Genomic DNA, 26973 nt, shown 5'->3' with positions numbered 1-26973 from the left:
AGCTTCTTCATGCGTTCTATACCAATATGACTCAAATGGCAGTGCCACAAGTATGTGGTACTATCATCACTACTTTATATCTTTTGGCATGAACATGTGTATCACTGCGATCGAGATTCATTTTAGGTGCAAGACCATTGAAGGTATTATTCAAATAAACAGAGTAACCATTATGCTCCTTAAATGAATAACCGTATTGTGATAAACATAATCCAATCATGTTTATGCTCAACGCAAACACCAAATAACAATTATTTAGGGTTAACACCAATCTCAATGGTAGAGGGAGCATGCGATGCTTGATCACATCAACCTTGGAAACACTTCCAACACATATCGTCATCTCATCTTTAGCTAGTCTCCGTTTATTCCACAGCTTTTATTTCGAGTTACTAACACTTAGCAACCGAACCGGTATCTAATACCCTGGTGCTGCTAGGAGTACTAGTAAAGTACACATTCATATAATGTATATCCAATATACTTCTGTCGACCTTGCCTCATCTACCAAGTATCTAGGGTAGTTCTGCTTCAGTGACCGTTCCCCTCATTACAGAAGCACTTAGTCTCGGGTTTGGGTTCAACCTTGGGATTCTTCACTAGAGCAGCAAATGATTTGCTGTTTCATGAAGTATCCCTTCTTCCCTTGCCCTTCTTGAAACTAGTGGTTTTACTAACCATCAACAATTGATGCTCCTTCTTGATTTCTACTTTCGCGGTGTCAAACATCGCGAGTTGCTCAAGGATCATCATGTCTATCCCTGATATGTTATAGTTCATCACGAAGCTCTAATAGCTTGGTGGCAGTGACTATGGAGAACCATCACTATCTCATCTGGAAGATTAACTCCCACTCGATTCAAGCGATTGTGGTACTCAGACAATCTGATCACATGCTCAACGATTGAGCTTTTCTCCCTTAGTTTGCAGGCTTAAGAAACTTGTCAGAGGTCTCATACCTCTTGACGTGGGCACTAGTCTGAAATCCCAATTTCAGTCTTCGGAACATCTCATATGTTCTGTGACGTTTCAAAAACGTCTTTGGTGCCACAATTCTAAACCGTTAGCATTACGCACCGAACTATCATGTAGTCATCAAAAAGTGTATGCCAGATGTTTCGCAACATCTACAGACGACGCTGAGGTTCAGCACACCAAGCGGTGCATTAAGGACATAAGCCTTCTGTGCAGCAATGAGGACAATCCTCAGTTCACGGACCCAGTCCGCATAATTGCTACTATCAACTTTCAACTAAATTTTCTCTAGGAACATATCTTAAACAGTAGAACTAAAGCGTAAGCTATGACATAATTTGCAAAGACCTTTTGACTATGTTCATGATAATTAAGTTCATCTGATTAATGAACTCCCACTCAGATAGACATCCCTCTAGTCATCTAAGTGATACATGATCCGAGTCAAACTAGGCCGTGTCCGATCATCACGTGAGACGGACTAGTCATCATCGGTGAACATCTCCATGTTGATCGCATCTACTATATGACTCATGTTCGACCTTTCGATCTCTTGTGTTCCGAGGCCATGTATGTACATGCTAGGCTCGTCAAGTCAACCTAAGTGTTTCGCATGTGTTCCGAGGCCATGTCTGTACATGCTAGGCTCGTCAACACCCGTTGTATTCGAACGTTAGAATCTATCACACCCGATCATCACGTGGTGCTTCGAAACAACGAACCTTCGCAACGGTGCACAGTTAGGGGGAACACGTCTCTTGAAATTTTAGTGAGGGATCATCTTATTTATGCTACCGTCGTTCTAAGAAAATAAGATGTAAACATGACAAACATCACATGCAAATCATAAGGTGACGTGATATGGCCAATATCATCTTGCGCCTTAGATCTCCATCTTCGAGGCGCGGCATGATCACCTTCGTCACCGGCATGACACCATGATCTCCATCATCATGATCTCCATCATCGTGTCTTCATGAAGTTGTCTCGCCAACTATTACTTCTACTACTATGGCTAACGGTTAGCAATAAAGTAAAGTAATTACATGGCGTTTTCATTGACACGCAGGTCATACAATAAATTAAGACAACTCCTATGGCTCCTGCCGGTTGTCATACTCATCGACATGCAAGTCGTGATTCCTATTACAAGAACATGATCAATCTCATACATCACATATATCATTCATCACATCCTTTAGGCCATATCACATCACATAGCATACCCTGCAAAAACAAGTTAGACGTCCTCTAATTGTTGTTGCATGTGTTTACGTGGCTGCTATGGGTTTCTAGCAAGAACGTTTCTTACCTACGCAAAAGCCACAACGTGATATGCCAATTTCTATTTACCCTTCATAAGGACCCTTTTCATCGAATCCGATCCGACTAAAGTGGGAGAGACAGACACCTGCTAGCCACCTTATGCAACTAGTGCATGTCAGTCGGTGGAACCTGTCTCACGTAAGAGTACGTGTAAGGTCGGTCCGGGCCGCTTCATCCCACGATGCCGCCGAATCAAGATAAGACTAGTAACGGCAAGTAAATTGACAAAATCGACGCCCACAACTACTTTGTGTTCTACTCGTGCATAGAAACTACGCATAGACCTAGCTCATGATGCCACTTTTGGGTAACGTAGCAGAAATTCAAAATTTTCTACGCATCACCAAGATCAATCTATGGAGTTTACTAGCAACGAGAGGGAAGGAGTGCATCTACATACCCTTGTAGATCGCGAGCGGAAGCGTTCAAGAGAACGGGGTTGATGGAGTCGTACTCGTCGTGATCCAAATCACCGATGATCCTAGCGCCAAACGGACGGCACCTCCGCATTCAACACACGTATGGAGCAGCAACGTCTCCTCCTTCTTGATCCAGCAAGGGGGGAGGAGAGGTTGATGGAGATCCAACAGCACGACGGCGTGGTGGTGGAAGTAGCGGGATTCCAACAGGGCTTCGCCAAGCGCTGCGGGAGGAGGGAGATGTGTCACGGGAGGGAGAGGGAGGCGCCAGGGCTTAGGTGTTGCTGCCCTCCCTCCCCCCCACTATATATAGGGCCAAGGGAGAGGGGGGGCGCAGCCTTGGCCCTTCCTCCAAGGAAGGGTGCGGCCAGGGAGGAGTCCATCCTCCCCAAGGCACCTCGGAGGTGCCTTCCTCCATTAGGACTCTTCCTTTCCCTTATCTCCTGGCGCATGGGCCTCTTGGGGCTGGTGCCCTTGGCCCATATAGGCCAAGGCACACACCCCTACAGCCCATGTGCCCCCCCGGGGCAGGTGGACCCCCGGACCCCTTTCGGCACTCCCGGTACAATACCGATAAAGTGCGAAACTTTTTCGGCGACCAAAATAAGACTTCCCATATATAAATCTTTACCTCCGGACCATTCCGGAACTCCTCGTGACATCCGGGATCTCATCCGGGACTCCAAACAACTTTCGGGTTACCGCATACTAATATCTCTACAACCCTAGCGTCACCGAACCTTAAGTGTGTAGACCCTACGGGTTCGGGAACCATGCACACATGACCGAGACGTTCTCCGGCCAATAACCAACAGAGGGATCTGGATACCCATGTTGGCTCCCACATGTTCCACGATGATCTCATCGGATGAACCACGATGTCGGGGATTCAATCAATCCCGTATTCAATTCCCTTTGTCTATCGGTATGTTACTTGCCCGAGATTCGATCGTCGGTATCCCGATACCTTGTTCAATCTCGTTACCGGCAAGTCTCTTTACTCGTTCCGTAACTCACATCATCCCGTGATCAACTCCTTGGTCACATTGTGCACATTATGATGATGTCCTACCGTGTGGGCCCAGAGCTACCTCTCCGTTTACACGGAGTGACAAATCCCAGTCTCGATTCGTGCCAACCCAACAGACACTTTCGGAGATACCTGTAGTGCACCTTTATAGCCACCCAGTTACGTTGTGACGTTTGGTACACCCAAAGCATTCCTACGGTATCCGGGAGTTGCACAATCTCATGGTCTAAGGAAATGATACTTGACATTAGAAAAGCTCTGAGCAAACGAACTACACGATCTTGTGCTAGGCTTAGGATTGGGTCGTGTCCATCACATCATTCTCCTAATGATGTGATCCCGTTATCAACGACATCCAATGTCCATGGTCAGGAAACTGTAACCATCTATTGATCAACGAGCTAGTCAACTAGAGGCTTACTAGGGACATGGTGTTGTCTATGTATCCACACATGTATCTGAGTTTCCTATCAATACAATTTTAGCATGGATAATAAACGATTATTATGAACAAGGAAATATAATAATAACCAAATTATTATTGCCTCTAGGGCATATTTCCAACAATATGACCATCATCATCTTGTGCCTTTGATCTCCATCTCAAAGCACCGTCACGATCTCCATCGTCACCGGCTTGACACCTTGATCTCCATCGTAGCATCATTGTCGTCTCGCCAACTATTGCTTCTACGACTATCGCTACCGCTTAGTGATAAAGTAAAGCAATTACAAGGCTGATATGTCTCCAACATATCTATAATTTTTTATTGTTCCATGCTATTATATTATCTCTTTTGGATGTTTAATGGGCTTTATTATGCACTTTTATATTATTTTTGGGACTAACCTATTAACCGAAGGCCCAGTGCAAATAGCTGTTTTTTTGCCTATTTCAGTGTTTCGTAGAAAAGGAATATCAAACGGAATCCTAACGGAATGAAACATTCGCGAGGATCGTTTTTGGAACAAACGCAATCCAGGAGACTTGGAGTGGACGTCAAGGAAGCAACGAGGCGGCCACGAGGCAGGGAGGCGCGCCCAGGGGGGTAGGCGTGCCCCCACCCTCGTGGGCCCCTCGTAGCTCCACCGACCTACTTCCTTCGCCTATATATACTCTTATACCCTGAAAACATCCAGGAGAGCCACGAAACCTATTTTCCACCGCCGCAACCTTCTGTACCCGCGAGATCCCATCTTGGGGCCTTTTCCGCCGCTCTGCCGGAGGGGGAATCGATCACGGAGGGCTTCTACATCAACACTATAGCCTCTCCGATGACGTGTGAGTAGTTTACCACAGACCTTCGGGTCCATAGTTATTAGCTAGATGGCTTCTTCTCTCTCTTTGGATCTCAATACAAAGTTCTCCTCGATTCTCTTGGAGATCTATTCGATGTAATACTTTTTGCGGTGTGTTTGTCGAGATCCGATGAATTGTGGGTTTATGATCACGATTATCTATGAACAATATTTGATTCTTCTCTGAATTCTTATATGCATGATTTAATATCTTTGCAAGTCTCTTCGAATTATCGGTTTAGTTTGGCCTACTAGATTGATCTTTCTTGCAATGGGAGAAGTGCTTAGCTTTGGGTTCAATCTTGCGGTGTCCTTTCCCAGTGACAGTAGGGGCAACAAGGCACGCATTGTATTGTTGCCATCGAGGATAACAAGATGGGGTTTATATCATATTGCTTGAGTTTATCCCTCTACATCATGTCATCTTGCTTAATGCGTTACTCTGTTCTTATGAACTTAATACTCTAGATGCATGCTGGATAGCGGGCGATGTGTGGAGTAATAGTAGTAGATGCAGAATCGTTTCGGTCTACTTGACACGGACGTGATTCCTATGTTCATGATCATGCCTAGATATTCTCATAACTATGCGCTTTTCTATCAATTGCTCGGCAGTAATTTGTTCACCCACCGTAGAATTCGCTATCTTGAGAGAAGCCACTAGTGAAACCTATGCCCCCCGGGTCTATTTTCCATCATATTAATCTCCCGCCAACGTGCTATTTCTGTTGCCGTTTATTTTGCAATCTTTACTTTTCAATCTATACAACAAAAATACCAAAAATATTTATCTTATTATCTTTATCAGATCTCACTTTTGCAAGTGGCCGTGAAGGGATTGACAACCCCTTTATCGCGTTGGTTGCAAGGTTCTTGATTGTTTGTGCAGGTACTAGGGACTTGCGTGTTATCTCCTACTGGATTGATACCTTGGTTCTCAAAAACTGAGGGAAATACTTACGCTACTTTGCTGAATCACCCTTTCCTCTTCAAGGGAAAACCAACGCATGCTCAAGAGGTAGCAAGAAGGATTTCTAGCGCCGTTGCCGGGGAGATCTACGCCAAGTCAAGTCAAGATTTGATCTCCCGTCAACTAGCCATTTCTGGCGCCGTTGCCGGGGAGATTTACGCACAAGTCAAGACATACCAAGTACCCATCACAAACTCTTCTCCCTCACATTACATTATTTGCCATTTGCCTCTCATTTTCCTCTCCCCCACTTCACCTTTGCCGTTTTATTCGCCCTCCTTCCGTTCGATCTTGTGTTACCATGTGCCTTCTTTTTGCTTGCATCTTCGCTTGCTAAAAGTTTATGGATCCTCATCCCCTTGCTAATCTTTTTAAGAGATCCAATTATGATGAACCAATTTCTAGTGATTTGAGTGCACTAGATTACCTTTATGAGGTTTTGCTTGAAATTCGTGAATCTGAAAATTGTGATGAAGAAATTTATGAAGAGATTCATGATAGCTCCTTGAATAAAAAGCATGATTGCAATGATTTTACTATAAATTCTCTTGATGTCAATTGTGCTAATAATATGCAAAACCCTAAGCTTGGGGATGCTAGTTTTGCTATGTCTACTACTTGTTGCAATGATCATGATTGGAGTGATTCTTCTTATAATCTTGAAAATTTATTTAAGCCCCATGATGAATATGAGATTGATAATAGTGTTTGCAATAATATTGAAAGTGGGTTTGGAAGAGTGTCAACTTTAGATCCCACATATTTGGAGAATGTTCAGTCTTATGGTATTTTTGATAAAGTGGGTTTGGAGAGGTCATGACTTTAGTTAATAATAATCCCACTATTTTGGAAGAGTGTCAACTTTGCATGCATGTGGATCATGTAGAGAAAATTTTATGTGATAGCTATATTGTTGAATTTGAATATGATCCCACATGTAATTATTATGAGAGAGGAAAATATGGTTGGAAAAAATTTCATGTTACTAAATTACCTCTCGTTATGTTGAGATTGCTATTGTTTCTCACTTCTTCCTTGCATATGCTAGTATTTGCTTGTCTTGATAATTTGTTTGCCTATAAGATGCCTATGCATAGGAAGTATGTTAGACTTAGATGCGTTTTACACATGCTATATGATGCTCTCTTTGTGCTTCAATTCTTCTCTTTTATGTGAGCATCATTGAAATTTTCAAATGCCTAGCTAAGGGCGTTAAACGATAGCGCTTGTTGGGAGGCAATCCAATTTTATTTTTGTTCCTGTTTAGTAATAAATAATTCATCTATCCTCTGGTTAGATGTGGTTTTATGTTTTAATTAGTGTTTGTGCCAAGTAAAACCTATAGGATCTTCTTGGGTGATAATTATTTAATCTTGCTGAAAAAGACAGAAACTTTCTGCTCACGAAAACAATTATCAAACATCACCAGAAAATGATAAAATAGTAATTCCAATTGTAGTAGATCAATAAAAAAATTATCTAGGTCGTCCTTGCAGATTTTTCTAAGTTCAGAAGTTTGCGTTTGATACAGATTATTACAGACTGTTCTGTTTTTAGACAGATTCTGTTTTTGGTATGTTGTTTGCTTATTTTGACGAATCTATGGCTAGTATCGGGGTGTATGAACCATAGAGAAGTTGGAATACAGTAGGTTTTACACCAATATAAATAAAGATGAGTTCATTATAGTACCTTAATGTGGTGGTTTGGTTTCTTATACTAACGGAGCTCATGAGATTTTCTATTGAGTTTTGTGTTGTGAAGTTTTCAAGTTTTGGGTAAAGATTTGATGGATTATGGAATAAGGAGTGGCAAGAGCCTAAGCTTGGGGATGCCCAAGGCACCCCAAGGTAAAATTCAAGGACAACCAAAAGCCTAAGCTTGGGGATGCCTTGGAAGGCATCCCCTCTTTCGTCTTCGTCTATCGGTAACTTTACTTGAGGCTATATTTTTATTCACCACATGATATGTGTTTTGCTTGGAGCGTCTTGTATGATTTGAGTCTTTGCTTTTTAGTTACCACAATCATCCTTTCTGTACACACCTTTTGGAGAGACACACATGAATCGGAATTTATTTATTAGAATACTCTATGTGCTTCACTTATATCTTTTGAGCTAGATAATTTTGCTATAGTTCTTCACTTATATCTTTTAGAGCACGGTAGTGGTTTTATTTTATAGAAATTATTGGTCTCTCATGCTTCACTTATATTATTTTGAGAGTCCTTTAGAACAACATGGTAATTTGCTTTGGCTATAAAATTAGTCCTAATATGATGGGTATAATAAAAACTTTCATATAGAGTGCATTGAATACTATGAGATGTTTGATACTTGATGATTGTTTTGAGATATGAAGATGGTGATATTAGAGTTGTGCTAGTTGAGTAATTGTGAATTTGAGAAATACTTGTGTTGAAGTTTGCAAGTCCCATAGCATGCACATATGGTAACTGTTGTGTGACAAATTTGAAACATGAGGTGTTCTTTGATTGTCATCCTTATGAGTTGCTGTCGGGGACGAGCGATGGTCTTTTCCTACCAATCTATCCCCCTAGGAGCATGCACGTAATGCTTGGTTTTGATGACTTGTAGATTTTTGCAATAAGTATGTGAGTTCTTTATGACTAATGTTGAGTCCATGGATTATACGCACTTTCACCTTTCCATAACTGCTAGCCTCTTCGGTACCGTGCATTGCCCTTTCTCACCTTGAGAGTTGGTGCAAACTTCGCCGGTGCATCCAAACCCCGTGATATGATACGCTCTATCACACGTAAACCTCCTTATATCTTCCTCAAAACAGCCACCATACCTACCTATTATGGCATTTCCATAGCCATTCCGAGATATATTGCCATGCAACTTTCCACCGTTTCATTTATTATGACACGCTTCATCATTGTCATATTGCCTTGCATGATCATGTAGTTGACATCGTATTTGTGGCAAGGCCACCATGCATAATTTTTCATACATGTCACTCTTGTTTCATTGCCTATCCCGGTACACCGCCGGAGGCACTCATATAGAGTCATATTTTGTTCTAGTATCGAGTTGTAACCATTGAGTTGTAAATAAATAGAAGTGTGATGATCATCATTAATAGAGCATTGTCCCATAAAAAAAGGAGAAAGGCCAAATAAAAAAGGAAAGGCCAAATAAAAAAGGAAAAAAAGGGAAAGGCCAAATAAAAAAAGGAAGGCCAAAAAAAAGAAGGGACAATGCTACTATCCTTTTTCCACACTTGTGCTTAAAAGGAGCACCATGATCTTTATGATAGAGAGTCTCTTATTTTGTCACTTTCATATACTAGTGGGAATTTTTCATTATAGAACTTGGCTTGTATATTCCAACAATGGGCTTCCTCAAATGCCCTAGGTCTTCGTGAGCAAGCAAGTTGGATGCACACCCACTTAGTTTCTTTTGTTGAGCTTTCATACATTTATAGCTCTAGTGCATCCGTTGCATGGCAATCCCTACTCCTTGCATTGACATCAATTGATGGGAATCTCCCTAGCCCGTTGATTAGCCGCGTCAATGTGAGACTTTCTCCTTTTTTGTCTTCTCCACACAACCCCCATCATTATATTCTATTCCACCCATAGTGCTATGTCCATGGCTCACGCTCATGTATTGCGTGAAAGTTGAAAAAGTTTGAGAAATACTAAAGTATGAAACAATTGCTTGGCCTGTCATCGGGGTTGTGCATGATGAGAGCATTTTTGTGTGACGAAAATGAAGCATGGCCAAACTATATGATTTTGTAGGGATGAGCTTTCTTTGGCTATGATATTTTGAGAAGACATAATTGCTTAGTTAGTATGCTTGAAGTATTATTATTTTTATGTCAATATTAAACTTTTATCTTGAATCTTTCGGATCTGAACATTCATGCCACAATAAAGAAAATTACATTGAAAATTATGTTAGGTAGCATTCCACATCAAAAATTCTGTTTTCATCATTTACCTACTCGAGGACGAGCAGGAATTAAGCTTGGGGATGCTTGATAAGTCTCCAATGTATCTATAATTTTTGATTGTTCCATGCTATTATATTATCTGTTTTGGATGTTTAATGGGCTTTATTATGCACTTTTATATTATTTTTGGGACTAACCTATTAACCGAAGGCCCAGTGCAAATTGCTGTTTTTTTTTGCCTATTTCAGTGTTTCGCAGAAAAGGAATATCAAACAGAATCCAAACGGAATGAAACCTTCGCGAGGATCGTTTTTGGAACAAACGCAATCCAGGAGACTTGGAGTGGATGTCAAGGAAGCAACGAGGCGGCCACGAGGCAGGGAGGCGCGCTCCCAGCCTCATGGGCCCCTCGTAGCTCCACCGACCTACTTCCTTCGCCTATATATACTCTTATACCCTGACAACATCCAGGAGAGCCACGGAACCTATTTTCCACCGCCGCAACCTTCTGTACCCGTGAGATCCCATCTTGGGGCCTTTTCCTGCGCTCCGCCGGAGGGGGAATCGATCACGGAGGGCTTCTACATCAACACCATAGCCTCTCTGATGATGTGTGAGTAGTTTACCACAGACCTTCGGGTCCATAGTTATTAGCTAGATGGCTTCTTCTCTCTCTTTGGATCTCAATACAAAGTTCTCCTCGATTCTCTTGGAGATCTATTCAATGTAATACCTTTTGCGGTGTGTTTGTCGAGATCCGATGAATTGTGGGTTTATGATCAAGATTATCTATGAACAATATTTGATTCTTCTCTGAATTCTTATATGCATGATTTAATATCTTTGCAAGTCTCTTCGAATTATCGGTTTAGTTTGGCCTACTAGATTGATCTTTCTTGCAATGGGAGAAGTGCTTAGCTTTGGGTTCAATCTTGCGGTGTCCTTTCCCAGTGACAGTAGGGGCAACAAGGCACATATTGTATTGTTACCATCGAGGATAAAAAGATGGGGTTTATATCATATTGCTTGAGTTTATCCCTCTACATCATGTCATCTTGCTTAATGCGTTACTCTGTTCTTATGAACTTAATACTCTAGATGCATGTTGGATAGCGGTCGATGTGTGGAGTAATAGTAGTAGATGCAGAATCGTTTCGGTCTACTTGACACGGACGTGATTCCTATGTTCATGATCATGCCTAGATATTCTCATAACTATGCGCTTTTCTATCAATTGCTCGGCAGTAATTTGTTCACCCACCGTAGAATTCGCTATCTTGAGAGAAGCCACTAGTCAAACCTATGGCCCCCGGGTCTATTTTCCATCATATTAATCTCCCGCCAACGTGCTATTTCTGTCGCCGTTTATTTTTCAATCTTTACTTTTCAATCTATACAATAAAAATACCAAAAATATTTATCTTATTATCTTTATCAGATCTCACTTTTGCAAGTGGCCGTGAAGGGATTGACAACCCCTTTATCGCGTTGGTTGCAAGGTTCTTGATTGTTTATGCAGGTACTAGGGACTTGCGTGTTATCTCCTACTGGATTGATACCTTGGTTCTCCAAAACTGAGGGAAATACTTATGCTACTTTGCTGCATCATCCTTTCCTCTTCAAGGGAAAACCAACGCATACTCAAGAGGTAGCAATGGCAATTGCATTTCATACAATAAAGCGACAACCATAAGGCTCCTGTCAGTTGCCGATAACTTTTACAAAACATGATCATCTCATACAACAATTTATATCTCATCACGTCTTGACCATATCACATCACAACATGCCCTGCAAAAACAAGTTAGACGTCCTCTACTTTGTTGTTGCAAGTTTTACGTGGCTGCTACGGGCTTCTAGCAAGAACCGTTCTTACCTACGCATCAAAACCACAACGATTTTTTGTCAAGTGTGCTGTTTTAACCTTCAACAAGGACGAGGCGTACTCAAACTCGATTCAACTAAAGTTGGAGAAACAGACACCCGCTAGCCACCCGTGTGCGAAGCACGTCGGTAGAACCAGTCTAATGAATGCGGTCATGTAATGTCGGTCCGGGCCGCTTCATCCAACAATACCGCCGAATCAAAATAAGATGTTGTTGGTAAGCAGTATGACTATTATCGCCCACAACTCTTTGTGTTCTACTCGTGCATATAACATCTATGCATAAACCTGGCTCTGATACCACTGTTGGGGAACACAATAATTTCAAAAAAAAAATCTACGATCACGCAAGACCTATCTAGGAGATGCATAGCAATGAGAGGGGAGAGTGTGTCCACGTACCCTCGTAGACCGAAAGCGGAAATGTTTAGTAACGTGGTTGATGTAGTCGAACTTCTTCGCGATCCAACCGATCCAAGTACCGAACGCACAGAACCTCCGCGTTCCGCACACGTTCAGCTCGATGACGTCCCTCGTGCTCTTGATCCAGTTGAGGACGAGGGTGAGTTCTGTCAGCACGACGGCGTGGCGACGGTGATGATGATGTTACCGGCGCAGGGCTTCGCCTAAGCACTACGGCGATATGATCGAGGTGTGTAACTATGGAGGGGGGCATCGCACACGGCTACAAGATCAACTTGTGTGTTCTAGGGTGCCCCCTGCCCCCGTATAGAAGGGAGTCCTACTAGGACTCCAAGTCCTAGTAGGATTCCACTTGGTGGAAGGGGGAAGGAAGGGAGAGGGAGAGGGAAAGGGGGGCCGCGCCCCTTCCCCTAGTCCTATTCGGACTCCCCATAGGGGGGGGGCGCCTCCCCTATGTGGGCTGTCCTCTCTCTCCCCTATGGCCCATGATGGCCCATTGCTTCCCCCGGGGGGTTCCGGTAACCCCTCAAATACTCCGTTTTTACCCGAAACTATTTGGAACACTTCTGGTGTCCGAATAACATGGTCCAATATATCAATCTTTATGTCTCGACCATTTCGAGACTCCTCGTCACGTCCGTGATCTCATCCGGGACTCCGAACAAACTTCGGTCATCAAAATACATAACTCATAATATAAATCGTCATCGAACGTTAAGCATGCGGACCCTACGGGTTCGAGAACTATGTAGATATGACCGAGACACATCTCCGGTCAATAACCAATAGCTGAACCTGGATGCTCATATTGGCTCCTACATATTCTATGAAGATCTTTATCGGTCAAACCGCATACAACATACGTTGTTCCCTTTGTCATCGGTATGTTACTTGCCCGAGATTCGATCGTCGGTATCATCATACCTAGTTCAATCTCGTTACCGGCAAGTCTCTTTACTCGTTTCGTAATGCTTCATCCCGCAACTAACTCATTAGTCACATTGCTTGCAAGGCTTATAGTGATGAGCATTACCGAGAGGGCCCAGAGATACCTCTCCGAAACACGGAGTGACAAATCCTAATCTCGATCTATGTCAACCCAACAAATACCTTCGGAGACACCTGTACAGCATCTTTATAATCAACCATTTACGTTTTGACGTTTGATAGCACACAAAGTGTTCCTCCGGTATTCGGGAGTTGCATAATCTCATAGTTTGAGGAACATGTATAAGTCATGAAGAAAGCAGTAGCAATGAAACTGTAACGATCATAATGCTAAGCTAACGAATGGGTCTTGTCCATCACATCATTCTCCTAATGATGTGATCCCGTTCATCAAATGACAACACATGTCTATGGTTAGGAAACATAACCATCTTTGATAAACGAGCTAGTCAAGTAGAGGCATACTAGGGACACTTATGTTTTGTCTATGTATTCACACGTGTACTAAGTTTCTGGTTAAACAATTCTAGCATGAATAATAAACATTTATCATGAAATAAGGAAATAAATAATAACTTTATTATTGCCTCTAGGGCATATTTCCTTCATCATCAGTGTCCAATGGCTAAGCCACAACCCCGTGGGCATTAGGGTAAAAGACCTCGAGCGAACGGGGTGTCCATAGGGCTGGCCACTAGCCTGTGCACATGAGGGTCTAGGACCCCGTGCGCACGTGATGACCAGAAGATTTTGGCACACGCCTTAGGCACAATGGGACAAGGACTTGAAGGATGGAGGGCTCCTTTTCGGTGGTGCGTGTAGAAAGGCTAGTGTATGAGTTTTGGGTGTTCCCACACTATCATTCAACCAGCTTACTCCCTCTTGATAGCGCGGTTGTCCTACGAATCAAATAAAATTGAAACAAAAGTTTTGAGATGTCGGAAAACCATGCCTTTGATATTTTTGAAGTGGGGGTCAATCATGTCCTTAATAAACATCCAAGGAACCAATGACCTGAGATAAATCTTAGTAACCATCATTAGTTTCACTAACCATATTGTCATCACACTATAATACCATCTAGAGATAAATGATCTTTCACCAACACTCAACTTTATGTGACTTTCAGGAACCCAAGGGAGCTCGTCAAAGATGGCTCCAAGCAATTCAAGATAACGCGCAAGGTTTTCCTCAAGCCGAATGCAACCGAACTCTTGACCATCTCAGGGCTACTGATGGTACAAAGTACGAGGGGTGTAACACCAGATGGGAAGTTGACCCACAAGGTCGCCCTCGGGGCCTAGCAGACCACCGCATGGCTAGGTCTCCTAACTCAGTTGGTAGGCCTACTCTAGAAGGCTCCACCAGCTTGGCATACAAGGTGAGGCCCAAGATCTAGGCAGTCTTAACCGACTAGGACACATGTAACTCAGGCCTCGTCTCCCTTTATAAGGTGGGACCATGGCTAGTGCAGACACACCAAATCATAGATTCAGTATCTCGATACATCATATGATACTCCATTGTAACCTCTTCATACAAAGGCATCCATACCATCAATCACAATTAAAAGCATGCGTAACATATTACCTCCAGAAAAAGAGGGTCTGAACCTGGGTAAAAACTTTGTGTGTTTTTGTTTCGGGTACATTCGGTCATGTGCATCACCATATCGACTTTAATGCGGGTTTGTACACCGACATGTATTCTAGATAAAAAAGAGATGATTCATAGTTTTTTATTCAAAAACAATAATATACTAGTAAACCACAAAATTCTAAATTCAACCTAGGTCTACATGCACAAATAATGTAGACCTAGGTTGAGCAAAAGGAAAAATATCAGAGTGTCCAAGACAAAAAAATGGTGACGCGTGAAATCATCTTTTTGAGATAGCTAACCGGTCGTGCCGAACCCTGAAATCACACGTCAATATTCAAGCTTAGATTTGTTCCTTTTCAGCTGTGGATGCAGTCTTGACATGAAATTTTGTGATATTGTACATACATATACAATGACTTTTGTATTTGTTGAAAAAATTTATGGAAGCGCCGTGAACAGAGCACGTCCTCCGACACGAGCACAGCGGCCCAACAAAACTACACCGGAATCCGGATAACGTTCTTGCCTCCTCCCTCCTCGCTTCGCCACCCCATTCCTCCCCTCACCCGTGCGTCCGTCCTCTCCAGCCGCTCCAGCTCCAATGGCGACCACCATCTCCTCTCTAGCGGCCCCACCCGCCCTCCACCGCCGATGCTGCCGGAGCCCCGCATCTGCCTCGACCCCCGCCCGCGTGTCATTCCGCGCCGTGCTGCCGGCCGGCGCGGCGGCGCGGGCGAGGCGCCGGGCGGCGGTGAAGGTGCTCGCCTCCTCCGCGGTGATGGAGGCGCCCGAGGAGCTGGCCACGCGGAAGCTCTACGTGGGGAACATCCCCAGGACCGTCACCAACGACGAGCTGTCGGCCATGTTCGCCGCACACGGCACCGTCGTGCGGGCCGAGGTAACGCACTGATGCAATGTAGTGCTGCTCTAGCATCGGCGACGCACCCAGCACCCACCCCAAGATCGAATGCGTCGTCTGGTCGCGATAACGAATTCTCCAAACATTCTGTTGTTTGCTCACTATACTCAGTATAATATTTAGTCCTTATCATGTTCTTGTTGTTATTTATTCCCTCCGTCAACCTCCGGCCTCTGCATCATGTCGGTCTAGAATTGGACTACACAAATAGCCTGATGTATGCAAACCGGGGAGGGACCAACTATCATAGTTTTCCTGCCAATTTTACAAGATAGAAACAATTTAACATGCAAATGGCTATGGTGATGAATTGCTTGCCGTATGTCGGTATTTATCTCACTAAAATGATTGTTTGCCCGATAATTTCACAGGTCATGTATGACAAGTATAGTGGTCGGAGCCGGCGATTCGGGTTTGTCACGATGAGCACGGCGGAGGAGGTCGCTGCCGCCATTGAGAGCCTGAATGACACCGTAAGCTTCATCCCGTCGTTTGTTTGGTCATGCTTATGCACGCAGTAGATGCATGAGTGAGCGTTTGTTTGTGCTTTGATTGTACCAGGAGGTTGGAGGTAGAAAAATTAAAGTAAATGTGACAGAGAGCTTCTTACCAAACATTGATACATCTGCACCGGAATCGGAACCTTCATTTGTGGACAGCCAGTACAAGGTTTACGTTGGGAACCTCGCAAAGAAAGTGACAACGGAAGTGCTCAAGAACTTCTTCTCTGAAAAAGGGGAGGTCCTCAGTGCCACGGTATCCCGAATTCCAGGAACTCCAAAGTCCAAGGGATATGGTTTTGTCACGTTTTCTTCAGAGGAAGAAGTGGAAGCTGCGGTTTCTACTTTCAACAATACAGTAAGCTTCTTTTGCACAAAAATGCCACCTGCTAGTGTGCAGTTGTTTCCTGATCACATTACATCACTTGACAATAAAGCAGACTATGGTTTCAAAAGTTGATACGCGTCAGATACGGAAATAATAATAATGTTTGAAACACAATCAGGACCAACTTTGCATGTTCAGATGAACTAGATCAAATTCAGACCAAATTATATTTCTTAATGCCTAGACTACTGGTCAAATTTACCTTGATATTTCATCACGTGAATTATCACACCCGAGTTTGCTATTAAAAAAATGTAAGCCACATCTATCAAAGTGAAGTGGTAGACCGCTCCCAAGCAAACAACTTTTTCTTATACCCAGTAAACCATTTGGTAGACATGCATGGCTCTTGGGTTATCCCGACATGAAATTTTGTCCCACAGTATGCCTTGTATGACCCATAATCTAAAACATTTTCCCATGTGTTTTATTGTTCTGCAACTGAATGTGATTTCAGGAATTGGAAGGACAAACCATCCGTGTGAATAGAGCATAGGCATAGCAGAAATTTCACATTGGAGTCAAGGAGAGAATATCTTGGAGAACACCTGTAGACGAGGGGAAGTTTGAGACTAGATTTTATAACAAAGTTTTAAAGGCCTTTGATGTAATTTCACTCTGGCTCTAAGCAATTTTTTGTATAATAACAACACATGGAAGAATTTTGATTGTCAAGCCCGTTGTTTATATGAAGCAGTTGTTGTTTACCACCATTTCTAAATGATTGCACATGTGCAGCGTGGTTTATTCACTTTGTTGTTGAAGTTTGCATCAAATTGTATGGTTTCCAGCAAGAGTGTTTTATTTTTCAAGGATACGTCCAAAGCTGGACGCATCAGAAACATACACAGCAAGACCGTTTTGCTGCTCTGATCCACGATTTAGCTTTTGAATTCGCATGATGAGACGCTTTCAAATGCGTTCAGTGAATATCATAGGTTTCACTTAAAAATTTGGTATATAAATGTTAGCCTTACTGTTCCACGAATATTCACAAGTTGATAGTTTCAACCGGTGGATGGAACTGTATATGTTTTCTCTCCTGAAATGCTATAAAAGGACACCTCTCCAAAGGTCATGTAGCATCAAGTTATCGACCAGAGGGGCCAGGGGGTGATTGGTAGATTTTTTACCATTTCTTCTGAAAACACACTAATCCGAAGAAAATGAGAGTGAACAGAACTACACAATTATAGGTTCTTCTCTCCATCGAAACAATAGGGTCATTATGCTTATTACTGAACTTGTTGAATAGATAAAGTAAAATCAATGTCTATCTTTTTTATTATAGGTTGAACTGATCACCAGAAGAAGAATTTACGCAAGTACTGAACTGAGGAAATACTGAATTTAAACCGTCATAAACTTAGAAGCATGCGAGGCAAAACTAATAAGCTAGAGTCAGAACGCTAGATAGAAAAATAACCACTCCCTATATTTTCAAAAAACGTTTTACATTATGGGACGGAGGGAGTAGGTAACAATACAGAAACAGTGGTCTAAAAAATAAACAGATACACTTCCGTACGGCGAAACAGAGTACAAAGCTAAGCATAAAGCTAGGCAGCGGATAAACATAAAGTACTCAGACAAGTCTTCGCAACAGTTTCAAAGAAAAAGATGGAAAATCTTCAACACAAAAGCAATTACAAAAAGTAAGGGTAGTGGGAAGAAATAGAACTCTTGCTCGGTGAAGGCAAGAGATATGTTGCCGCAGGTCAAACTGCTGGCACAGTTTCACGTCTGGGTTGAAGAGACCGAACCACAACTCCAAGAAAACAAAGTCCCCGCCTTATTCTCCCTGAGCTAAGTTTGCAGTCGCTTGGGGTAGATCTTGAGGTGATCTTCTGACTTTCACAGACTTGTTCTTCGGCGAATCCGCACTCTTGATGCTCTTGAACAGACACCTAACCGTCTAGAGGATGCACAGTCCTTAAGAGTAATAAGCTCACGATAGACTTTGACAAATTCTTCAATAATGCTTAATCACTTTACATTCTTAGACTCTGGGTTTTTGCTCACTTAGGATTCTCTGAGATCAGTGCGAGGAATGGATTGCTCAGACAATACTTGTCAATTTCTCATGGAGCAGACATCACTTATGGTTGAGGTTGGGGACTATTTATAGTCGTGGGTGGCAACCCAGGGGCTGGTATGACCGTTGGAGGCGCACTCAAGATGACAACATGGCATTTGGCCAACGGTCGGATTTCAAATCCGGTGCACGTGGACTCGCTTGCGGGGCAAGACATCTGACTCCTCGGCGAAGACATTTAATTCCGATGTCCCGAAGACATTGAGAAATAGGTTGGATTGAGCACACACCGAAGACTTCAATCCAACTTTCATTGAGAAATTAGGCATGACAATAGAAAACAACTGGTTTGATGAAATGGGCAAAGACAAATGCAATTACCACAATCCATAACAATGCCAAACACAACCTTAGTTAACCGAGAAATATTCATTCCATTAGTTTTTTACATCTGCAAATGGAGACAAGTACAATGTATTTTATATGGTCTTAACATAATTTTTTTTGGAAAAGGAGGTTAAAACCCCCGGCCTCTGCATCAATCGATGCATACGGCCATCTTTATTTATTATTCAACGTAGGTCTAACAAGAACATACATCAAGCCACCTAAAGCCACCACTCACACCTACAAAACTCGATAATGTGGAGTGCTCTCACTCCTCATATCTAAAACCGGTGTCGTCGCCGATCCATCCACATAACGTATCGGAACGAATAGCCGGTGCAGCAGACCTAAAGCGTACACCACATGCACACGTTTTAGAAGTCGTCGGATCGCTCTGTTTTCGTACTTTTATGCTCTATATTTCGAACACAAATTCTGGATATAAGATGGATAAGTTCTTCAGCACTGAAGCCCTGAAGCACTAATCCGCACGCGCGGCAAAAAATAATGGAGGTCTGGCATCTAACTAAAAAAATTCAAAATTGATGAGTTGAACACAATTCTAATTTTTACTTGAAACGCCACCAAATTTATGGATCGAACTACAATTGACACAGAAGAGGGTGTGTGTGAAAAAAAGATGTTACTCGAGCCAAAAATACACAGCAGTAGAATTTTCAGAAAGTCCCTAAATATTACACATGGAGCCTAACATCCTTTTTCAGAGTGAAGAGATTCCACCAAGTCCACCTACTGATACACTTAACCTGTAGGTAAATGAAACAAACAACACACAAAAACCAAATTAGTGTGCATTCAGATTTTAACAACTGGCCTACATACTACGCAGCAGGAACTGTTGTTTGTGCCATTAAGCTTAAATCAGTAGCATCAATTGTGTTTGTCAGTAGAAAAATTTCAGTATGAAATCATGAAGAGTTCCATACCTGCCAGTGAAAAATGAACTCAAGAGAGTAACTAGAAGAGCCGCGATCCTGATCACAATTTGATGCCAGCCGACTCGAAGATTTGCTCAGCCTGGTCCGGGAACACTGTTATGAGCAGCAACAAGGCTGCATACATGAAAAAACGACGATCATGAGCTGATGCGCACATAATTATTACTATTATTATTGTTCTTATTCAGACATAGGGAAAGTTAGCTCGGTCTTACTTATCAAGACAGTCCCAAGAACTATGGAGATCTTCCCCTGGATGGTCACAAGGCCAGCTTTCCCCGCATTCTGCAGCTCGGCTTTGCCGACGGTCTCGAACGTTCCTATGAAACATGACGATTCATTACAGCACAAACCAGAAGAGTTGCAAAACACTCTACACCAACAGAAGATTTCTTCAGTAAATTCTAGAGAGGATTTCAGAGCACTGAATGCTGATACCTGGTTTCAGTGTCTGAAGGCCTGAGGTGATGCAGGCCAGGTTCTGGAAGCCCTCTCGCTCCAATGCATCTGCAGCCGCTGTGGACCTTCAGCAGATGAACAAATAAAAAAGGGCTAAGTTAGCTTCTGACGGTGAATTACAAAAAGAAAATTTGTACCAATGCTAATGCTATACTAGTTGCAATGAGTAGATGAAAATAAGCAGTACTGTCATGAATTACCAGCAGCCTGATGAAGGGGTTGTAATTAATTTGTTAACTGAAGGATTACCTGAGGCCTTCCTGGCAGACAACCAGCAGCTTGCTCTCCGGCGAGAACTTGCTCCTCACCGTCTTGGTGAAGTCCCGGTTTAGCTTGGTGAAGGACAGGCCGTAGAACAGGCCGGCGAAGTTGTTGTGCGCCTGCCGCTTGATGATCGTCCCTGGCAGAAAACAACACGCGTTGATTAATTCCCTTGAAGAAAAATGCAAGGAGAGAGAGAGAGAGAGAGAGAGAGAGAGAGAGAGAGAGAGAGAGAGAGAGAGAGAGAGAGAGCAAGCAAGCTCTGCGAGTACCAATGTCGTTGTCTTCGTTCTCGATGTAGAGCGGGACGTGGGCGGAGGCCCTGACGTGCGCCCTCTCGTACTGCCGCCGGTCCCGGACGTCCAGCACCGTGTACCCCTCCTCCGCCACCAGCCGCTTCGCCTCGTCGCCGTCCACGAAGCTCACCTCCGCGCGGACGGCCACGGCGGCGGCGGCGGACCTCCTCAGGGACAGGCCGCCGCCGCTCCGCCCGGTGGCGCCATTCCTGAGCCTCACGGCTATCCAAGAACCTCTGAACCACGCGGATTTGTTGCTCAGAACGAAGCCAGATTAACAATGGAGAAAATGGAGGGGGAAGCGCATCTTGGCTCACCTTGGGGGAGAGAAGGCAGTAGATAGACCAAGAACTGCCATTTCTGCTTCTTGATTTTCTCTGCTCTTCTCTTTGTTTCAGAATTTTTTGTTCTTTTGGAGAAGAAAGAAATGGGTTCTTTGGGGAGGCAAATGGATTTGCAGCAACAAGAGAGAGGGGGATATCCAGGGGTCCAATGGGCTCGTGCCACGTCGGATCCACGCTGGAGAGAAGAGTTTTCATTGGGGGCCCACGAGCCCAATAGCATATGGAGTTTCTCTGCCTGTTTCGTTGATGCCGATTCCTGGAATTTTGGAACATCTGTGCTGTAGTGACACTGACACTTACACTTAGGCTGGTTGTAACGGGGAGTATCATATACTAGTATCATGCATATGATATTGCATATGATACTAGTATATGATACTACCTTCGTAATACATAGTATCATAAGTAAATATTTTAGGTTGTCTTATTAATTGCCATGCATGACACAAAGTAGTACAACATTTAATATGATACGGTATCATGATATGATACCACACCATTTTTTTCTCATTTAATTGTGTGCTACATCATCTAAAAAATCTAGTTGACATGCATGATACCGCTTATGATACTCTCATTACGACCAGCCTTAGTTAGCAGGAATTGTGTGCCTAAACAAAGCTAGCAGAATTTGTATGTTTTCTGATTCGAAAGGATGAGATCCATTGATGCACACAACCACTTTTATTTCTAAGTAAAGAAGAACTGTATGTGGGCGAATGAAAGCAAACTTTGCTAAACACGAAGCATTAGATGCATATAAAAGGATGGTACTCCCTTCGATCCAAAATTATTGCATGGTTTTAGTTGCATAAAAAGATGGTATATAAATTTGAGGGCCGAACAACAACAACCCGCCGGATCCAACTGATTTTATTGTTCTGCTCTTTGTCATGCTCATATATTATACTATTACCTCTGTCCGAAATTAGTTTGAGCAACAAGTAATTTCAGACGAAAGAAGCATCATACAAACAAGTGAGGCATTTTTAGCTATCGAGCTCCTTGGAGCCCGAAATTTTCAAAAAAAATTCAAAATCAACTTGAGTTTTTTCTAAAACTATTGAAGAATACAACATACATAGTGATGTCTACTACCCCTCCGTTCCAAAATAAATGTTGCTGACTTATTACAACTTTGTACGGGGGAGTACATCGGTGTAAAATGTCACAATGAAATGCATTTTAATGCGAGCTACAAAAAAATCATGTACTTTTAATGTCATGAAGTCATGAGGCTAGTCATACTGGGAGTAATTTAACTAGTAACATAATGCATCAAGGCAAATTTCCTTATATGGCAAGTAGTTAATGAGAAGAGGGAGGATTGTGATAACATAAATATGTTTTCCGTAACGTAGCGGTCCCCAAGAGAAAATGAGTGCGGCACTCGGCAGCACCACTTCAGACCGAGCATCACCTAAACGGCCCCCTCCTGCGACGAGCCTTGCGCGCGTGTAACGGGAGGCCCAACTCCTCCGCCGACGAGAGGCCCCTCCCCCCTGTCCCCTCCTCCTCCTCGCCGCTGCCGGAGGGCATTCGCCGGGCAAAGCCCGTGCGGCGCTGGCGGCGGTGGGGCTTCACCCCTCCCTCCCCTATCGGGATCCCAGCGGCGCGGGTCAGTTGCTCGCCCGGGGGGGGTCCGGTGAGCTCTCTGGTGGCGGGGACGTGTGGATCTGGTAACTGCCGTGCTGGGAGGCGACGACTCGGCCCCGCAGTCGTGGCACCTGGGACACGGCTCCGAGGTCAATCTAGTGGTGGCGTGGGCTAGGTCGGGCGCGTCCAATCTGACCGTTTGCGGGTGTCGTGGGTGGCGGCAGCCACTGCTGAAGAGGGCGCCCCCTCCTCTTCAACGGGGGGTGGTGCTGGCGCTGGCTGTGCTGGGCGGCGAGGCGACAACGAGCATTGTTCCATTCTGAAGGTGGTGGCCTCACTGGTGATTTGTTCTCCATGTCCGGCCGGGATTTGGGCGCCCATTGGTTCTCCCGTTCTGCAGGTCAGAGGGGCGTTGGGTGCGGGCTCTGGGTCGGAGGAAACCCTTGACCAGCGAGGCCGGTCACGATGCTGGCCACACCCATGGCGCCGTTCTCCTTCTGTGTGGGCGACATCGAGACCTACACCCGGCCTTCCGCCTCTTGGTCCCATGCGAAAGCCTGAAATCTCCATATTGGGCCGCGGCGACAGCGCATCAGCGTCGCTTACTTCTTGAAAGCACCGCCCTTGGGAGCTCTTCGTGGTCAGGGGCTCGGTGCGGTGGTGGCCTACTGGTCTTCAGTAGTGTCCATGCTCGACAGCTGCGGTGGGTGTTTGGGTCTTGGTCGGAGGCGGTGGCGATGTATGGGTTTCCTTTAGAGGTGAGGTCACCACAGTTGTTGTCCTATCCTCGGCAACTGGTCGGCCTGTCCATGCGTGCTCGAGGGTGAGCTGCTCTGCCTGCCGAAGGGACGACTGTTGGGGAATGTAGCATGCAATTTCAAAAAATTTCCTACGATCATGCAAGATCTATCTAGGAGATGCATAGCAACGAGAGGGGGAGAGTGTGTCCACGTACCCTCGTAGACCGAAAGCGGAAGCGTTAGCTTAACACGATTGATGTAGTCGAACGTCTTCGCGATCCAACCGATCAAGCACCGAACGTACGGCACCTCCGAGTTCTGCACACGTTCAGCTCGATGAAGTCCCTCGAACTCTTGATCCAGCAAAGTGTCGAGGGAGAGTTTCGTTAGCACAACGACGTGGTGACGATGATGGTGATGTGATCCACGCAGGGCTTCGCCTAAGCACTACGTGAATATGACCGGAGGAGTAAACTGTGGAGAGAGACGCCGCACACGGCTTGGAACAATTGGTGTGTCTCCAAGGGGTGCCGGCCCACGTATATAAAGGAGGGAGAGGAGGAGGCCGGCCACCAGGGGTGCGCCAAGGAGAGGGGAGTCCTACTAGGACTCCAGTCCTAGTAGGATTCGCCCCCCTTTTTTCCTTCTCATGGAGGGGGAAAGAGGGAAGGGAGAGGGAAGAGGAGAAGGAAAGGGGGGCGCGCCCCCTCCCCTAGTCCAATTCGGACTCCCTATGGGAGGGGGCGCGGCCACCCCTTGTGGGCTGCCTCCCCTCTCCCCTATGACCCATGTAGGCCCATTACTTTCCCTGGGGGGTTCCGGTAACCCCTCGGTACTCCGATAAATATCCGAAACGTCCCGAAACCATTCTGGTGTCCAAATACTATCATCCAATATATCAATCTTTACCTCTCGACCATTTCGAGACTCCTCGTCATGTCCGTGATCTCATCCGGGACTCCGAAAAATCTTCGGTCACCAAAAACACATAACTCATAATACAAATCGCCATCGAACGTTAAGCGTGCGGACCCTACGGGTCGAGAACTATGTAGACATGACCAAGACACTTCTCTGGTCGATAACCAATAGCGGAACCTGGATGCTCATATTGGTTCCTACATATTCTACGAAGATCTTTATCGGCCAAACCGTAATGACAACATACGTCATTCTCTTTGTCATCGGTATGTTACTTGCCCGAGATTCGATCGTCGGTATCATCATACCTAGTTCAATCTCGTTACCGGCAAGTCTCTTTACTCGTTCCGTAATGCATCATCCCGTAACTAACTCATTAGTCACATTGCTTGCAAGGCTTATAGTGATGTGTGATAACCACAAGTATTGGGGATCGTTTGTAGCCTTCTTCGATAAATAAGAGTGTCGAACCCAACGAGGAGCTAAAGGTAGAACAAATATTCTCTCAAGTAACGTTGGATCAACGTGAATAATTTAGGGATTATTGGTTGACTCATAAAGGGAAATTGTTATGGGATCGAATTCATATATTGAAGTGGTATGCTTGGAATCTATGCTTGAGATATGATTATACTTGTTGCTCTAGGATGAACGCTCCACATCTTCCCTTTTCAAGCAAATTTAATGATAATGAAACCTTAGCTTCTTATGCTAATGGTATATATGATTACTATGATGTGGAACGAATAGAAGAATTTGTTGCTTTCAAGGGTGCACATGAAATTGAATCTTTGTTTGAAAAGTTTGAAGATTTTGATGATTCAGTTTATAGACCTGAAAAATTTGCTATCCTTAAATATTGCTATGATAATTATAAATACAATTACGAAATTGATGCATTTATTGAGAATAACTCCACTGTCCAAGAAGAGACTAATATTTTGCAGGAGTCTATGGAAGAAGAAATTGATGAAACTGCGAGCTCATTGGATGAAAAAGATGATGAGGAGAGCGAAGAACAAACGGAGGAAGAGCGGATTAGCTACCCGTGCCCACCTTCTGATGAGAGTAACTCTTCAACTCATACATTATTTAATGCCCCTTCGTTCTTACCGAAGGATGAATGCTATGATAATTGCTATGATCCTGTTGATTCATTTGAAATATCCCTTTTTGATGAACTTGATGCTTGTTATGCTTGTGGCCAACATGCCAATACGAATTATGCTTATGGAAATGAACTTGCTATTGTTCCTTATGTTAAACATGAAATTGTTGCTATTGCACCCACACATGACAGTCCTATTATCTTTTTGAATTCTCCCAACTACACTATATCGGAGAAGTTTGCACTTATTAAGGATTATATTGATGGGTTGCCTTTTACCGTTGCACATGATGATTTTGATGAATATAATATGCATGTGCTTGCTGCTCCTACTTGCAATTATTATGAGATAGGAAGTACGTCTCCGCATTTCTATGTTTCCAACACGATAAAATTGCAAGAAACTACTTATGCTATGTATTGGCCTTTACTTGATGTGCATGAATTGTTCTTGTATGACATGCCGATGCATAGGAAGAGAGTTAGGCTTCGTCATTGCTTGATATATGTTGCTTTGTGCTCACTAATAAATGCCAAATCATTGTTGATTCAAATCGGCTTTGATATACCTTGGGATTCGGGTGGATTCATTACTTGAGCACTTTATGCCTAGCTTAATGGCTTTAAAGAAAGCGCTGCTAGGGAAACAACCTGGAAGTTTTAGAGAGTCATTTATTTCTGTTGAGTGCTTTTATAAAGTTTAAAAACAAAAAATAAAAAGAGGGGAACCTAAAACTTTTCAAAAAGGAAAGTGAAAGTGAGAGAGACAAGCGTTGTTGAAGTAAGGGAGCTCCTTGAACTTTGTTCATGCTCACGGAAACTTTGTGAATCTTAATTACAGAAATATTTCAACAAAAATAATTATCCCCTTGTACAATTCCATTGTATTATAAAAATAATGTGCCAAGATTTGCCTTTAGGATGATTAGATGGCTTGTTGGTATGTGCGGTGCAGAAACAGAAACTTTGGCTGTAGCGCGTGAATTTTCATTTTTTACTGGAACGCCAAACGTTTCTGAAACTTTTTGCACAGTCTTGCTATACAAATTGTTTACGTTGCCCTAATTTTTCAGAATTTTTGGAGTACCAAAAGTATGGTAGATGTTCAGATTGCTACAGACTGTCCTGTTTAAGACAGATTCTGTTTTTGATGCATTGTTTTGCTTGTTTTGATGGAACTATCGATTCTATCGGTGGTATAAGCCATGGAAAAGTTATATTACAGTCGCTACAATGCAAAAACAAAATATGAATTG

General features: G+C 43.6%; 2 protein-coding genes across 3 annotated transcripts; one reads left to right on the top strand and one right to left on the bottom strand.

Annotated features, from left to right (window-relative positions):
• Nucleotides 1-15298: 15298 nt before the first annotated feature.
• Nucleotides 15299-17324, top strand: LOC123120979 (30S ribosomal protein 2, chloroplastic). The gene is made up of 4 exons (XM_044540934.1): nt 15299-15702; nt 16095-16196; nt 16285-16581; nt 17069-17324. The coding sequence occupies exons 1-4, from the start codon at nt 15406-15408 to the stop codon at nt 17105-17107; spliced, it is 735 nt and encodes a 244-aa protein (XP_044396869.1). The 5' UTR covers nt 15299-15405; the 3' UTR covers nt 17108-17324.
• Nucleotides 17325-19556: 2232 nt separating this feature from the next.
• LOC123124674 (rhodanese-like domain-containing protein 9, chloroplastic) lies at nt 19557-21490 on the bottom strand. 2 transcript variants are annotated; one of them, XM_044545254.1, is made up of 8 exons: nt 21326-21439; nt 21212-21244; nt 20985-21166; nt 20701-20851; nt 20431-20516; nt 20208-20312; nt 19981-20106; nt 19557-19800 (listed from the first exon to the last, which is right to left on the bottom strand). In XM_044545254.1, exons 1-7 carry the CDS (start codon nt 21364-21366, stop codon nt 20033-20035), a joined length of 672 nt encoding a protein of 223 aa, XP_044401189.1. In that variant the 5' UTR covers nt 21367-21439; the 3' UTR covers nt 19557-19800; nt 19981-20032. The 2 variants fall into 2 exon arrangements, with proteins under 2 accessions (XP_044401189.1, XP_044401188.1); XM_044545253.1 differs by having other exon boundaries at nt 20985-21244; nt 21326-21490.
• Nucleotides 21491-26973: the final 5483 nt, after the last annotated feature.

This window comes from Triticum aestivum, chromosome 5D, assembly GCF_018294505.1.
Source record: "Triticum aestivum cultivar Chinese Spring chromosome 5D, IWGSC CS RefSeq v2.1, whole genome shotgun sequence".
In the NCBI taxonomy this organism is placed as follows: domain Eukaryota; kingdom Viridiplantae; phylum Streptophyta; class Magnoliopsida; order Poales; family Poaceae; genus Triticum; species Triticum aestivum.
The sequence above is the reverse complement of the archived record's forward strand: the minus strand, read 5'-3'. Positions and strand labels throughout refer to the sequence as shown.